This window comes from Delphinus delphis, chromosome 8 (genome assembly GCF_949987515.2).
Source record: "Delphinus delphis chromosome 8, mDelDel1.2, whole genome shotgun sequence".
Lineage (NCBI taxonomy): Eukaryota > Metazoa > Chordata > Mammalia > Artiodactyla > Delphinidae > Delphinus > Delphinus delphis.
The window spans coordinates 100,012,102-100,028,914 of record NC_082690.1 but is presented as its reverse complement, the minus strand read 5'-3'; the positions used below and the strand labels follow the sequence as shown (position 1 = coordinate 100,028,914).

The 16,813-nt window shown below is 39.9% G+C and overlaps 1 protein-coding gene across 1 annotated transcript; it reads right to left on the bottom strand.

Annotated features, from left to right (window-relative positions):
* Positions 1–1,765: 1,765 nt before the first annotated feature.
* LOC132430324 (membrane-spanning 4-domains subfamily A member 12-like) lies at positions 1,766–11,708 on the bottom strand. Its single transcript, XM_060019712.2, is given in 4 exon segments — positions 1,766–1,888; positions 3,506–3,562; positions 4,185–4,322; positions 11,442–11,708. Coding segments are annotated over 4 exon segments (585 nt in total).
* Between the last annotated feature and the right edge of the window lie 5,105 nt (positions 11,709–16,813).

Genomic DNA, 16,813 nt, shown 5'->3' with positions numbered 1-16,813 from the left:
TCAGCAGTTGTGGCTAGCAGGCTGTAGAGCGCAGGCTCAGTAGTTGTGGTGCACGGGGCTTAGTTGCTCCGTGGCATGTGGGATCTTCCCGGACCAGGGCTTGAACCCGTATCCCCTGCATTGGCAGGCGGATTCTTTTTTTTTTTTAATATCTTTATTGGGGTATAATTGCTTTACAACGGTGTGTTAGTTTCTGCTTTATAACAAAGTGAATCAGTTATACATATACATATGTTCCCGTATGTCTTCCCTCTTGCATCTCCCTCCCTCCCACCCTCCCTATCCCACTCCTCCAGGCTGTCACAAAGCACCGAGCCAATATCCCTGTGCCCTGCGGCTGCTTCCCACTAGCTATCTACCTTACTACGTTTGTTAGTGTGTATATGTCCATGACTCTCTCTCGCCCTGTCACAGCTCACCCTTCCCCCTCCCCATATCCTCAAGTCCGTTCTCCAGTAGGTCTGCGTCTTTATTCCTGTCTTACCCCTAGGTTCTTCATGACATTTTTTTTTCTTAGATTCCATATATATGTGTTAGCATACGGTATTTGTCTTTTTCTTTCTGACTTACTTCACTCTGTATGACAGACTCTAGGTCTATCCACCTCATTACAAATAGCTCAATTTCGTTTCTTTTTAAGGCTGAGTAATATTCCATTGTATAAATGTGCCACATCTTCGTTATCCATTCATCTGATGATGGGCACTTAGGTTGCTTCCATCTCCGGGCTATTGTAAATAGAGCTGCAATGAACATTGTGGTACATGACTTTGAATTTTGGTTTTCTCAGAGTATATGCCCAGTAGTGGGATTGCTGGATCATATGGTAGTTCTATTTGTAGTTTTTTAAGGAACCTCCATACTGTTCTCCATAGTGGCTGAACCAATTCACATTCCCACCAGCAGTGCAAGAGTGTTCCTTTTTCTCCACACCCTCTCCAGCATTTATTGTTTCTAGATTTTTTGATGATGGCCATTCTGACTGGTGTGAGATGATATCTCATTGTAGTTTTGATTTGCATTTCTCTAATGATTAGTGATGTTGAGCATTCTTTCATGTGTTTGTTGGCAGTCTGTCTGTCTTCTTTGGAGAAATGTCTATTTAGGTCTTCTGGCAGGCGGATTCTTAACTAATGCACCACCAGGGAAGTCCCTGGACTTGTTATTCTTGAGTCACATTTTCTTTTCATCAAAACTTTATAGATATTGCTCCATGATTTTCCCTCCCTGAATGTTGTTGTAGTAGAGACCGAGTCAAGCTGATTTTTTTTCCTGCTTGTAAGTAATTTGATTTTTCTGCCTAAAACCTCAAAGAATCCTTTTCTATACCTTATGCCTTAACAAGGATACATATATTTCAATATGTATCAATATCAATATTGATATCTATGTATCTATATCTGTATGTCACTTATTTTGCATCTCTTTCTCCTAGTATAGGTTATTCTCATTCAGCGTACAAATTCAGTTACTCTTTTATTTCTGGGAGCTTTTTTTCCCAGTGTTTCTGTATACCCTTTAGGAGTCTTCCCTATGTGACTACCCATGAGATGGACCACTAAGGGGTGCCCTTTCTGCCCTAGTCCATCTACAGAGGTGACTCTCCCACTTCATTCTCTAGTCCTAGAGATCCCATGACCAGGAGTAGGGCTGGAATAGAAAAAGGAATTTACTACTAGAGCTGCTGTACAGTAATAAGAAATAAAATATAGATCCACTCTAAGTGAGTGGAAAGAGAGGAGGCACATGGTAGGTGATGGGATACTTAGCCACTGCCCCAGGAGTCTTGATTAGGCAGCCCATTGATGCTCACATCCACCAGCAACAGAATCACCCCCATGAAGGCAGAGACAGAATTAACAATGTTCATTCCTAGGCTGCCTTTTATCTGAGGGAGATGGCAGGAAAGATAAATCATACGTAAGATGGGTGAAATTAAATGAAATAAGAAGCAATTAAATCTCACGGTTCTTAATCTTTGAAATCTTGAAAAAAAAATTGAAATGATTTTTTTCCTCTTCCCTGCTGGAGAGTTACCATGAAAACTATTCTATATGCCGCCTAAATGTAGGGTATTTCTAAGATCTGTAGAAAAATGTAAATAGTACAAAGCAGAAGCTCATCTATTATATTTGTCTAAGCCTCATGCAAAATAACATTATATTCCCTTTTTAAAACAATCAAATGACAAACTTATAATGAGCATTTTTTCTGTGACAGTCACTGTATTAAATCATGTAAATGCGTTATTTCGTAGAACTCTTGCAACCACTATAGGAGGTAGTACTATATAGCATCCAATTTTATAGATGGAAAAGTCTATACACACAAAAAATCTGTGCTGATAAATTTAGGAATTCATGAAACCCTTGTCTTTCTAAGGACTAGATAGATTTAGAATGAGGAACTTGTTAGGCTTTTGAGGGTAGGGGTGAATGGGCAGAGTATAAAACGTTCCCCAGTTTCTACAAGAAGACTTTGAAATTCAGCAGAATAATTGTGAAACCAAGTCCTCAGCTGACTTGTTAGGAGTTCTTTGGAACGTGCTGCTGCTTCAGCATGCCTTAGATAGTCTTCTGAAGGCCTCTGAAGGGCTCCTAGCAGAATCGCTTTAGGTATAATTTTAGCTCTCTTCTCCAAATGGACAGATTCTATGCTTGGACAAGCATAGTTAGAGGGAAGCATCTCTAAATCATGCAGTGAGAGGATATTTTATTTTGTTTTTGGATTACAACAGAGTAGTCAAGATTAGACTGATTTATTTTATTTTATTTTTAGTCTAGTGTAGTCTAGTCTGGGAAAGTATGAGTAACATGACTCTGTGTTCCTATTTTCCAGTTCTTCCCTCTTGTGCTGGATTAAATATAATCTTGAAACCACTTCTGTTCTAGTTGTCTCTAGTTCTTGGCAAACGATTTTCTTTCTCCTGTTTCAAAAGTGGACCAGGAGATTGCAAAAGGTGGAGTGCTGTGACAGAAAGAATTGAAAGGCCTGTCTCAGGGATTTATGGACTCTTCTTAGGTCCTGAGCTAGGTGTTTTTCATGATGATCTGAAGAACTATAAAACAAAAGTCAAATCTGAATGAGACTAGGAGACATGCACGAAGAAAAAATAACAATACAAGGCAAGGCAGAACTGAGAAATAGCAAATGCATAGTAGAGTCTTTGATACTGAAGTGGCAAGAGGGTGTCCCCTGGCTTCTTTGTTTCTGTTTGGGGTGTCCCCCGTGCAGTGTGACCCCACTGAACCAGGGAGCCTTGGAAGTAAACAACCCCATCTTTACTAATTTCCACTCTTGTGAATTAAAGAGTCGGGATGTTGAGCCATTTCTGAGTGGTAAACTGTGTAGACCATGTGAGGGCACACGTACCATGGAGGCAACCCACAGATACTTCTGGGAAAAAAATGCTCCCCTTCTCACGTTCTGAATCTGGCTTCTCAGTTTTCTTACCCAAATAAGTTAATCTTTAAAGGGATTAAAAAGTAGAAACATTCTAACTTACCAGACAAGGGGAAAACTGCTTGGATGCCGAAATAGAGAGTGCTCCAGTAATAATGAACTGTAGAAAGAAACAAATTTATTTGTGAAATGATGGGTCCTTTGATTTTTCCTGGGAAATACTTCTGTTTATATGATGAAAGGTTGACCTATTTATATTTCCCTCTCAAAAATTCCTCTCGTACTTCTCAATTTTTTGGAGTAACTCTCGAGGTTTCTATGTCCTTTTGACATCCTTTTCTTTTTTCTCCTTAGTTTCTCGCACAAAAAGACCTCATTCCCTTGTAAGTTTTCCTTGTTCGGATGACTTCTGACCTCACTGCTCAGTCTCTTCTCATGATCAATTGCATATTTTTAATCATGTTCCCGATCACCTCTTTTTGCCACTTTCCACCCAGCACATACATTTCCATCTAAAATGTAATAGGGAAATAAAACTTTGGTTTGCTGGTTACTTGATTAGTGTAAACTTTAGGGTGTGAGTTTAGGCTGCAAGTTAAAATGGAGAACAAAAGCTCTTCTTTATTTAATTCTCTATCTAATTAATATCTAATATTAATATCTAGTATCTAAATTCTCCAGCTGATCAGATGCAGGGCTTATTAAAAGATGAGTTGTACATAGACTGGGGACAGCTATACTTGATAAGCTGAGAAGGACAGCTGTTGCAGCAGGCTACTCACAGAGAGGTCGCCCCAGAATGGATATCCGCCAATAAAAGACAAGGAAGCAAAACCCAACTCTTGGTTATAAATAGAGGCCATTAAACCCCCAATAATTCCGAAGTCAATGTGCCTCAATCCAGTCATGATCTGGATTGCCTGAAAAAAGAAAACAGACATTTAAAAATTGCTTCTTCATCTTCAGGCACCACTGAAACATCACTATCATTGCTGCTGCTCCTTATTTATTGTCAACTCTGTCAAGATCCATGGTGTCATTTAGCTATACCTCTACAGGAGGTGGGCCATTAAGATTTTGACATACGCTAGGGCCAGGGCCTCAGCGTAAAGCCTTGTTTTTTTCTTTTTTTTTCTTCACATCTTTATGGGAGTATAATTGCTTTACAATGGTGTGTTAGTTTCTGCTTCGTAACAAAGTAAATCAGCTATACATATACATATGTTCCCATATCTTTTCCCTCTTGTGTCTCCCTCCCTCCCACCCTCCCTATCCCACCCCTCTATGTGGTCAAAAAGCACCGGGCTGATCTCCCTGTGCTATGCGGCTGCTTCCCACTAGCTATCTGTTTTACATTTGTTAGTGTATATATGTCCATGCCACTCTCTCACTTCGTCCCAGGTTACCCTTCCCCCTCCCCGTGTCCTCAAGTCCATTATCTATGTCTGCATCTTTATTCCTGTCCTGCCCCTTGGTTCTTCAAAACATTTTTTTTTAGATTCCATATGTATGTGTTAGCATACGGTATTTGTTTTTCTCTTTCTGAATTACTTCACTCCGTATGACAGACTCTAGGTCCATCCACCTACTACAAATAACTCGATTTCGTTTCTTTTTACGGCTGGTTAATATTCCATTGTATATATGTGCCACATATCTTTATCCATTCATCTGTCAAAGGACACTTAGGTTGCTTACATCTCCAGGCTATTGTAAATAGAACTGCAATGAACACTGTGGTACATGACTCTTTTTGAATTATGGTTTTCTCAGGGTATATGCCCAGTAGTGGGATTGCTGGGTCGTATGGTAGTTCTATTTTTAGTTTTTTAAGGAACCTCCATACTGTTCTCCATAGTGGCTGTATCAATTTACATTCCCACCTCTCCAGCACTTATTGTTTGTAGATTTTTTGATGATGGCCATTCTGACTAGTGTGAGGTGATACCTCATTGTAGTTTTGATTTGCATTTCTATAATGATTAGTGATGTTGAGCATCCTTACATGTGTTTGTTGGCAATCTGTATGTCTTCTTTGGAGAAATGTGTATTTAGGTCTTCTGCCCCTTTTTGGATTGGGTTGTTTGTTTTTTTGATATTGAGCTGCATGAGCTGCTTGTAAATTTTGGAGATTAGTCCTTTGTCAGTTGCTTCATTTGCAAAATATTTTCTCCCATTCTACGGGTTGTCTTTTCATCTTGTTTATGTTTTCCTTTGCTGTGCAAAAGTTTTTTTCATTAGGTCTCATTTGTTTATTTTTGTTTTTATTTCCATTACTCTAGGAGGTGGGTCAAAAAAGATCTTGCTGTGATTTATGTCAAAGAGTGTTCTGCCTATGTTTTCCTCTAAGAGTTTTATAGTGTCTGGCCTTACATTTAGGTCTTTAATTCATTTTGAGTTTATTTTTGTGTATGGTGTTAGGGAGTGTTCTAATTTCATTCTTTTACATGTAGCTGTCCAGTTTTCCCAGCACCACTTATTGAAGAGGCTCTCTTTTCTCCGTTTTATATTCTTGCCTTCTGTATCAAAGATAAGGTGACCATATGTGCATGGGTTTATCTCTGGGCTTTCTATCCTGTTCCACTGATCTATATTTCTGTTTCTGTGCCAGTACCATACTGTCTTGATTACTGTAGCTTTGTAGTATAGTCTGAAGTCAGGGAACCTGATTCCTCCAGCTTTGTTTTTCTTTCTCAAGATTGCTTTGGCTTTTCGGGGTCCTTTGTGTTTCCATACAAATTGTGAAGTTTTTTGTTCTAGTTCTGTGAAAAATGCCATTGGTAGTTTGATAGGGATTGCATTGAATCTGTAAATTGCTTTGGGTAGTATAGTCATTTTCACAATGTTGATTCTTCCAATCCAAGAATATGGTATATCTCTCCATCTGTTTGTATCAATATGGTATATCTCTCCATCTGTTTGTATCATCCTTAATTTCTTTCATCTGTGTCTTATAGTTTTCTGCATACAGGTCTTTTGTCCCCCTAGGTAGGTTTATTCCTAGGTATTTTATTCTTTTTGTTGCAGTGGTAAATGGGAATGTTTCCTTAATTTCTCTTTCAGATTTTTCATCATTAGTGTATAGGAATGCAAGAGATTTCTGTGCATTAATTTTGTAACCTGCTACTTTACCAAATCCATTGATTAGCTCTAGTAGTTTTCTGGTAGCATCTTTAGGATTCTCTATGCATAGTATCGTGTCATCTGCAGACAGTGACAGCTTTACTTCTTCTTTTCCAATTTGTATTCCTTTTATTTCTTTTTCTTCTCTGATTGCCGTGGCTAGGACTTCCAAAACTATGTTGAATAATAGTGGTGAGAGTGGACAACCTTGTCTTGTTCCTGATCTTAGAGGAAATGGTTTCAGTTTTTCACCATTCACCATTGAGAACGATGTTGGCTGTTGGTTTGTCATATATGGCCTTTATTATGTTGAGCTAAGTTCCCTCTATGCCTACGTTCTGGAGGGTTTTTATCATAAATGGGTGTTGAATTTTGTCACAAGCTTTTTCTGCATCTATTGAGATGATCGTATGTTTTTTTTCCTTCAATTTGTTAATATGGTTTCTCACATTGATTGATTTGCATATATTGAAGAATCCTTGCATTCCTGGGATGAACCCCACTTGATCAGGGTAAATGATCCTTTTAATGTGCTGTTGGATTCTGCTTGCTAGTATTTTGTTGAGGATTTTTGCATTTTTGTTCATCAATGATATTGACCTGTAGTTTTCCTTCTTTGTGGCATCTTTGTCTGGTTTTGGTATCATGGTGATGGTGGCTTTGTAGAATGAGTTTGGGAGTGTTCCTCCCTCTGCTATATTTTGGAAGAGTTTGAGAAGGACAGGTGTTAGCTTTTCTTTACATTTTTGATAGAATTCGCCTGTAAAGCCATCGGGTCCTGGGCTTTTGTTTTTTGGAAGATTTTTAATCACAGTGTCAATTTCAGTGCTTGTGATTGGTCTGTTTATATTTTCTACTTCTTCCTGGTTCAGTCTCAGGAGGTTGTGCTTTTCTAAGAATTTGTTCATTTCTTCGAGGTTGTCCATTTTATTGGCATAGAGTTGCTTGTAGTAATCTCTCATGATCCTTTTATTTCTGCAGTGTCAGTTGTTAGTTCTCCTTTTTCTTTTCTAATTCTGTTGATTTGAGTCTTCTCCCTCTTTTCTTGATGAGTCTGGCTAATGGTTTATCACCTTTGTTTCTCTTCTCAAAGAACCAGCTTTTAGTTTTATTGATCTTTGGTATTGTTTCCTTCATTTCTTTTTCATTTACTTCTGATCTGATCTTTATGATTTCTTTCCTTCTGCTAACTTTTTGTTGTTGTTCTTCTTCTTCTTTCTCTAATTGCTTTAGGTGCAAGGTTAGGTTGTTTATTTGAGATGCTTCTTGTTTTGAGGTAGGATTGTATTGCTATAAACTTCCCTCTTAGAAATGCTTTTGCTGCATCCCATAGGTTTTGGGTTGTTGTATTTTCTTTGTCATTTGTCTCTAGGTATTTTTTGATTTCCTCAGTGATCACTTGGTTACCTAGCAGTGTATTGTTTGGCCTCCATGTGTTTGTATTTTTTACAGATTTTTTCCTGTAATTGATATCTAGTCTCATAGCAATGTGGTTGGAAAAGATACTTGATATGATTTCAATATTTTTTAATTTACCAAGGCTTGATTTGTGAGTGAAGATATGATCTATCCTGGAGAATATTCCATGAGCACTTGAGAAGAAAGTGTATTCTGTTGTTTTTGGATGGAATGTCCTATAAATGTCAATTAAGTCCATGTTTTTTAATGTATCATTTAAAGCTTTTGTTTTCTTTTTTATTTTCATTTTGGATGATCTGTCCTTTGGTGAAACTGGGGTGTTAAAGTCCCCTACTATGATTGTGTTACTGTCGATTTCCTCTTATATGGCTGTTAGCATTCGCCTTATGTATTGTGGTGCTCCTATGTTGGGTGCATAAATATTTACAATTGTTATATCTTCTTCTTGGATTGATCCCTTGATCATTATGTAGTGTCCTTCTTTGTCTCTTGTAATAATCTTTATTTTAAAGTCTATTTTGTCTGATATGAGTATTGCTAACTCCAGCTTTGATTTCCATTTGCATGGAATATCTTTTTCCATCCCCTCACTTTCAGTCTGTATGTGTCCCTAGGTCTGAAGTGGGTGTCTTGTAGACAGCATATATACGGGTCTTGTTTTGTATCCATTCAGCCAGTCTGTGTCTTTTGGTTGGAGCATTTAATGCATTTACATTTAAGGTAATTATCGATATGTCTGTTCCTATGACCATTTTCTTAATTGTTTTGGGTTTGTTATTGTAGGTCTTTTACTTCTCTTGTGTTTCCTGCCTAGAGAAGTTCCTTTGGCATTTGTTGTAAAGCTGGTTTGGTGGTGCTGAATTCTCTTCGTTTTTGCTTGTCTGTAAAGGTTTTAATTTCTCCGTCAAATCTGAATGAGATCCTTGCTGTGTAGAGTAACCTTGGTTGTAGTTTTTTCCCTTTCATCACTTTATATTTGTCCTACCACACCCTTCTGGGTTGCAGAGTTTCTGCTGAAAGATCAGCTATTAACCTTATGGGGATTCCCTTGTATGTTATTTGTTGTTTTTCCCTTGCTGCTTTTAATATTTTTTCTTTGTATTTAATTTTTGATACTTTGATTAGTATGTGTCTTGCTTGGCATGTTTCTCCTTGGATTTATCCTGTCTGGGACTGTCTGCGCTTCCTGGACTTGATTGACTCTTTCCTTTCCCATATTAGGGAAGTTTTCAGTAAAGCCTTGTTTGAGGTATTTGGTGAGGCTTGTTCATGTGGCCCAAGGATTCTTCAAAAAGTACTACTGCATAGGCGTGCATTAGCATCCCCTGAGAGCCTCCAAGACTCTTAGAAAAAATTGCTGTAACTGTGACTTCAATGTCTGTGTTTTGCAAATGGACCAGTTCTCTGCTTGGGTAATCCGAGTTCTGGGGAAAGTATCAATGAAGAAAAAACAATTTATTAGGCATTAACAGTATGCTTGATAATTTCTAAGCACCTTACATTTATTGTACATGTAATTCTCCCAAACAACGGGATGGAGACACAGAGACTTTAAGAAATTAGGTATCTGTCTTACTCTGTTCAGGCTGCTGTAACAAAATACCACAGACTGTGTGGTTTATAAACAACAGAATTTTATTGTGCACAGTTCTGGAAGCTGGGAAGTCCAAGTTCAACATTCCAGCACAGTCACCTTGTGGTGAGGGCCCTCTTCCTGTTCACAGCCCGTGCCTCTGTGTCTTCACATGGTGCAAAGGGTGAGCGATCTCTCAGGAGTCTCTTTCATAAGGCAATAATCTCATTCACGAGTGCTCCACTCTCATGACCTAATAAGCACCTCCCAAAGGCCTACCTCCTAATACTATCATCTTTGAGAGTTAGGATTTCAACTTACGAATTTTGGAGGGGGACAGAAACATTCAGACCATAGCAGTGCCCAAGATCACACAATTACTGAGGGGCAGACCTGGGAATTTTTTTTTTTTTTTTGCACGGTACGCGGGCCTCTCACTGTTGTGGCCTCTCCCGTTGAGGAGCACAGGCTCCAGATGCGCAGGCCCAGCGGCCATGGCTCACGGGCCCAGCCGCTCCGCGGCATGTGGGATCTTCCCAGACCGAGGCACGAACCCGCGTCCCCTGCATCGGCAGGCGGACTCTCAACCACTGCGCCACCAGGGAAGCCCTCTATTCTCCTTTATCTGCCTCCTCCCTGTTCTTCAAACATGCCACATTTTCCTCGAAAGACCTTCTGACTTTACCGGGAACCTCTTGCCTGACATCCACAAGGCTCACTCCTCACTTCATGTCTTTGCTCACATGTCGTCTTCTAAGGAAAGCCTGCTCTGACCAGCTTGAAACTGCTACCCCCTCACTGCCTGGAACTGCTTATCCCTTTCACACTTCTTTATTCTTTCCATATCTTTTATCAACTTCCAGCACACTGGGTACCTTAATTCTTTATTGTGTGTGTAGTCTGATTCTCCCACTAGGTTCTGAGCTCCATGAGGGCAGAGGTTATGCCTGATTTGTTCTGTGCCGTATTCCCAGCGCCTGTATGGGGCCAGCTGTGTGGTGTGCTAGTCTGTGCCAGTGGCCCAATGGGAGCAGGGAACTTCCTCTCCCTGGCAGGAGGAGGATCTGAGAGGCCGCCTCCCAGCTTACATCTGCCTGCTGCAGGGGAGCTGATGCTCAGTTTTACTTTCCTGTGATGGCTAGAAGAGATCTGGCATATAATGGGCACTCAATATAATTTATGGAAGCCTCTAGCAGAGAAGTTAGAGCTGCACACAGGGAGGGACAGTACCATTTGGAGGAGTTGTGTTAGTGGCGTGAAAGAGATTCTTCAAAAGCACAGCAAAGGAACTAATAATGCCACCTATGCCAGTGGAGTCTTCATGTACATATAGGGCATATTTTATTTACAGTGCCTCTATAAACTAGATTAGAAATGGTCAAAGTGCCCCGTATGGAATTGACATGCAGTTAAGTCAACATCTCCATGGGCACTGGGTGAGGGGAGAGCAGATGGAATGGCCCCTAGTTCTTTCACACCCAGTTTCCCCAGACGGCCCATTTGTAGTTCCTTCTGTTTTTAAGGCAGCCCTCAATATGAGCTTGCCTCTATACAAATACCAGGCTTGAAACTAATCCAGAGACAGGATGGAGGGTACCCAGAATATCCTTTGCAAAAGTGAGATCAAGCTAGAAGTGGTGGCATTTCCAGAATGTCAGTGTTACTGAATCATCCTGCTACAAAGAATCCTTTGTCACCCATTAGATTTTTGCTTGAATCCAAAGTAAAATGAATTTGGGGGCAAAATCTGTATGCAGACTAATTATTTCTACCTAAAAGGGATACTGTTTCCAGAGTAGCATTCCAGCCTTTCTAATGATTGGGCGTATGTCATGAGATCATAAACTTCTCTCCACCTATAGCTTATAAGCACAATAAAACCTTACAAATGCAAAATAAAAATTCTAGTAGTAAGTAGACTTACCCCTAGTGTCTTTGCTTCTTCTTTAAAGCTTGTAGCTGCTTCTCCTCTAGCTTAACTTACCATTTGTATATTTCCTGGACCCTGCCGACTGTTGGTGAAGGTTCCTGGAGAAGTAATGAAGGGAGGCTGACCACTCTGCGCTTGGTTTCCTAGGCTGATGAAACTCAGAGGTCGTTGAGACCCAGGAGCCGTAGAGTAGCTTGGTGGGTAAGGATTAGGTTTGGTTTCACACATCCTGGGGAAGGCTGTTGGCTTGGATGACATCATTATGTCCTAAGTATTACAAAACATAGCAAAATGATAAATTTACCCAGAAAGGAAACTAAAGAAAATCTTGTCAAATGTCCATTATCTATGCAAATGAAGGAAAGCAAGTGAGCAGTTAATGGGCAATGACAACCAATATGAGTGATACTTATTTGACTTTGGAACCCTATACATCCTACAGTTTGAAAGAAGGGAAGGAGGGGAAGATGAGGATACATTTACTTTCCAATTCCCATTTGATTTTTTTTTTTTTTTTTTTGCGGTACGCGGGCCTCTCACTGTTGTGGCCTCTCCCGTTGCGGAGTACAGGCTCCGGACGCACAGGCTCAGCGGCCATGGCTCACGGGCCCAGCCGCTCCGCGGCATGTGGGATCTTCCCGGACCGGGGCACGAACCCGCGTCCCCTGCATCGGCAGGCGGACTCTCAACCGCTGCGCCACCAGGGAAGCCCTTCTCATTTGATTTTGTAAAGTGTTTATATATATTGATCTTCTGTGAGTTCATTGCATCTGAAGGACAACAGAAAGAGGGAAGGGATGGTGGTAGGCAGAATAATGCACCCTTCTCCTTTCCCCAAAGATGTCCACATTCTAATCTAGGCAATTGTGAATATGTTAGGTTACATGGCAGAGGTATTTAAGGTTGCAGATGGCATTGAGATTGATAATCAGCTGACTTTAAGACAGGGAGATTTTCCTGGATTATTTGGGTGGGCCCAGTGCCATCACAAGGGTCCTTAAAAGTGGAAGAGGGAGGTAGAAGAGAGTCAGAGAAAGAGATGTGATGATGGAGGTAGAGTTAGAGAGATGCTGTGCTGCTGGCTTTAAAGAGGAGGAAGTGAGCCATGAGGCAAGGGATATGGTGGCCTCTAGAAGCTAGAGAAAACAAGGAAAACAGATTCTTTCCTAGAGATGTCAGAAAGGAATGCAGCTCTGCTGACACCTTGATCTTAGCTCAGTGAAACTGGTGTTGGATTTCTGACCTACAGAACTGTCAGATGATGAAGTTGTGTTGTTTTAAGCCACTAAGTTTCTGGTAATTTGTCATATCAATAAATAGAAAATGAATATAGAGATCAAGAATATGATTGGAATATGAAAGGCAGTCCAAGATTTAAAATGATTTGTTAATACTTTTCCGGTAGATAATTCACCTATGACCAATTAAGTTAATTCTCTCATTCTTTAAGAAAAGTACCCTTGAGATTCCCTATTCATTTTTGTCCTTCTGGAAGCATAGAGTATCTTAAGTCCTTGGTGGGAATTTTATTGGAAATAAATCAGCACAATTAGATATGGACAGCAATCATTATTAATCCTTGAAAAAAAAAATCATGACACACACAAAAATTGTCTTCTTTGTCCTGAGATTCCTTTTTTGAGACCTCCTCCTCAAACTATTTTCTTGTACATCATGAATCTCAAGAAGGTAGGAGTTGTGCGTGCCCTCATCCCTGGTTTGAAGTGTGATTAGCCTACTGGAGCTTTGCACCACTGGTGTTTTAACAGGAACACTTATTCAGACCTTGTCCTCATAGAATCCTGAAATTTCAGGGTAGGAAAGAGCCTTTCCAATTACCCTGTCGCATTCCCCTTGGTTTACAGAGGAAACACTGAAGCCACGACAGGTGAAATGCATGGGTCAGGGTTACACAGGCCACGTGTGGCGGAGTCAGGACTACAATATGGGCTCTTGAGTGCTGGTGGGGAGTCCCTTCCAGCCACTCTGCTCACTCAGGAGGCTTACAGAGCTTGTCTTCCAGGCCACCTAGTGACGGGGGATTGATGCTGCACCTGTAACTACCCAGCAAACAAAACTACTGGTTTCTGATGCTGTGGAGAGGACTTTATAAACCAGACTGACTTCTCAGTGATTCAGTAATTAAGTTAGCAAGGCCTCTGCCCAGTGAGCCTCAGGTGAGCTGTCCAGAGAGCTAGCATTTCATTAAACGCTTACCGTAGGTACAGTGGGGGCTGTCTAGTGTCATGGTTATGAGCATGAACTTGGGGTTAGCATTCTGGCTCCAACACCAGCTCTGTCTTTGGCAGGTTTGTTAACCACTCTCTGCCTTAGTTTCTTGTCTGTACAATGAGGATAATAAGAATATACTCCTTATAGGGTCACTTTAGAGTATTAAAGAGTTATTCCATATAAAGTGTTTAGAATTGGACCTGTTAACAACTGCATGGGTTGGCTATATTATTATTGCTGTGTTAAATAGGTGAGATATATTATCTCTCTAAGTTCTTACAAACACCCATGAGGTAGGTACTAACATCATCCCCATTTCACAGTGAGATAATGAAATCCAGAACCTATACTCATAACTCTTACCCTAAGCTGCTCAGATGCTGGATACAATTGCAAAAGGTTGAACACTCACTATAAAGGCAGAAAACACATTTTGGAAACATCTGATGCCAAAGGGACTACTTTTTCAAAGTGGAAACATTTTAATCTACAGATGGTTATTTAAACATGGAAAAATAATCAGTTCCACAGCTAGGATTCTTGGAGTGACTCACTACAGCTCTCAAATGACATTTGAGAATATGAAGTTTTTATATCCCATGGACCTGGTTTCTGTGGTCACTTAGTGTTCAAACTCTCCTAATCTGCTACTTCACTAATCCCCAATCTGCTACTTCCCTGACTCTGGGAACTTAACTTTCTTAACTAGATCCCTGTTAGTCCCTGTGATGCAACTAGAAAGTGAGACTAATGATGCCATTCAAAGGGGCTGGCGGGAAAATCAGAGAATCCTAAATCCTTAAGTCCTGTGAAGCTGTTGGAATAGTGCCCAGTACTGTTGGCAAGAGCTTGAGAGAAGGTAGCTGTCATTCTATTATTAGAGCCAAAAGTCTTCTATCCCTGTTTAAACAATGGGTGTGCCATGTGGCAAGTTTATCATAGAAATTGAACTTCAGAAGGTCAATGCCAAGGTCAAGGAGATAGGAGATGGGGACTCACAGTACAATAATTGACCAGAACAAGAATTTTCTTGAGTTTTTAAAAATGTATTAAAACAAACTGTTTCAGGAATTCCCTGGCGATCTAGTGGTTATGACTCCACGCTTCCACTGCAGGGGGCACAGGTTCCATCCCTTGTCGGGGAACTAAGATCCCACAAGCTACGTGGTGTGGCCAAAAATAAAAAAAATTAAAAAACCAAACTATTTCTACATGTATGTGATCTCATTACCTCCTTTCTTGGTTATTGAACACTGTAAATTTTTTTGTCTCATTGAGTAATTTGATAAGAAAACTCTAGACTTGTCATCTATTTATCAACATTTTTAAACTTTATATCTGCTGTTTAGTTCCTAGACCAAGGCCTATGAGTCCCATATAGAACCCAAATTATTAATAGTTTTATAAAGATTACACTGGTCTCAGATGCATTTTTTTCCTCGTTCAAATTCTGGTTTTATAAAAAGGATTAAAGAGCTGAGCCAGTCTCAGTTCTTTTAGTTTATGCCAAAGTGACTTAAGGTGTGAACAACCTTAATGGCTATATAGTTTGTTACAAAGGGAGGGAAGAATGCTTGGGGAATAACTAAGCAATTATTTAGTTGAAATGAGGATAATCCTGTAAATGATAGAAGAAAAGGGAAACCAGTGAATAAGCTCTTTTCTTAGATTCCACCTACTGGTTTAGTACAATTTTTCTCTTGACCTTTGGTAAAATATTTACTGTTGTAAAAATTAGAGCAAATGTATTTATTTTTAAGCACAAGGAACAGAGCAAAAAACAGAAGGTCCAATGGGATAAAAAGGCAGGACTGTTAGCAATAAGAGGGAAGCTCAGCAAGTTGCTCTGATTAGATAATTTCAAATAAAAATTGGAAAAATTTACTTGTTTCTAGTTTCTTTCTACCTCCCTTCCACACTAATTTCACTTTTAACATTACGGGGTGAAGTTGACTACTGTCTGTGAGAAAACATTGTAGCATATAGTGAAACATAACACCAGGTCATTTCCACAGTATCACCCAGTGTATCTGCAAATAACAATACTGACCTAGTCAAAATGAGTGATTTTCCCCACCTGTTTTTGTTTTTGCCATTAAAAAAGCACCTTCATTAAAATGTATTACAGAACGAAGTGCTGCAGTTGTCCTGCTGGTGCTGTGTCGTTGGGTGATCTGCACACCATCGTCACTTGCTCACAGCGGCTTCCTCCTTGATTAATCTTCATGGAATGGCATACATTTGAACCTCCTGTCACCTTTTTTAGCATTAACTTTTGATTGTTTTTTCTTGAAGTATCTTTTACCTGTTTTATAGTAACTGCCGTTCTCTTTCATTCCTCTCCTGGTTTTCTTTTGTCCCTTGTTGCATTTCTTTCCTGCTTCATCCCTCTTATGGTTTCTTATCTACTCGCCCAACAGAGAGTCAAGAGTTGGCACCATTTCTCCAGCCTGGAAAACGGAACGCTGCAGAGAACCCACGCAGGTAGACCAGCCCCACCGTTGATGCCCATTGATTTGAGTGAAGAAGTAGGTAAAGATGTGTCAGTGGACTCACTCCGTTCCTTTGGCACCTCTCTGCTTTCTGTCTTTCTGTTTTCCAAGCTCTGACGTGGTCTGAGATACTTACTTGGATAGTATTAGTACTTTTTAACTTCCTTGTTTCAAACCAACCTGTCTCCTATCTTTATTTAATTCCAAAGTCCTTTTACCATTGACTCTTCTACCCTAAGTGGATACATAGGCCCATTGGTAAACTTTGGAACATGCTGTGCTTTCAACTTTCCTCTCCTTTGTACTGGGAAGCCTTTTCTGAAACCCCCAAACCCTTAAGTGCTCATTTTCTCCAACCTCTTTGCACTTTTTGATATTCATTAGTGCAGAATCATATTGCCTTTTAATGCCCTATATGTTAACTAAACAAAATTGGAAAATATAGATAGTAAAAAAGCAAGAGAAAGAAAAAAAAAGCATCCATAATGCCACAACTCGATGGTAATAGTTTTATTTAGATTTTTAAACGCTTGTATGTCAATAGGTATTTCACATAGAGACACATGATTTTGAAAATCACCCAATTAGGATCATGTTGTTTAGCTTAATGTCTTCTGAACACCTTTTTCATGTCAACGAATA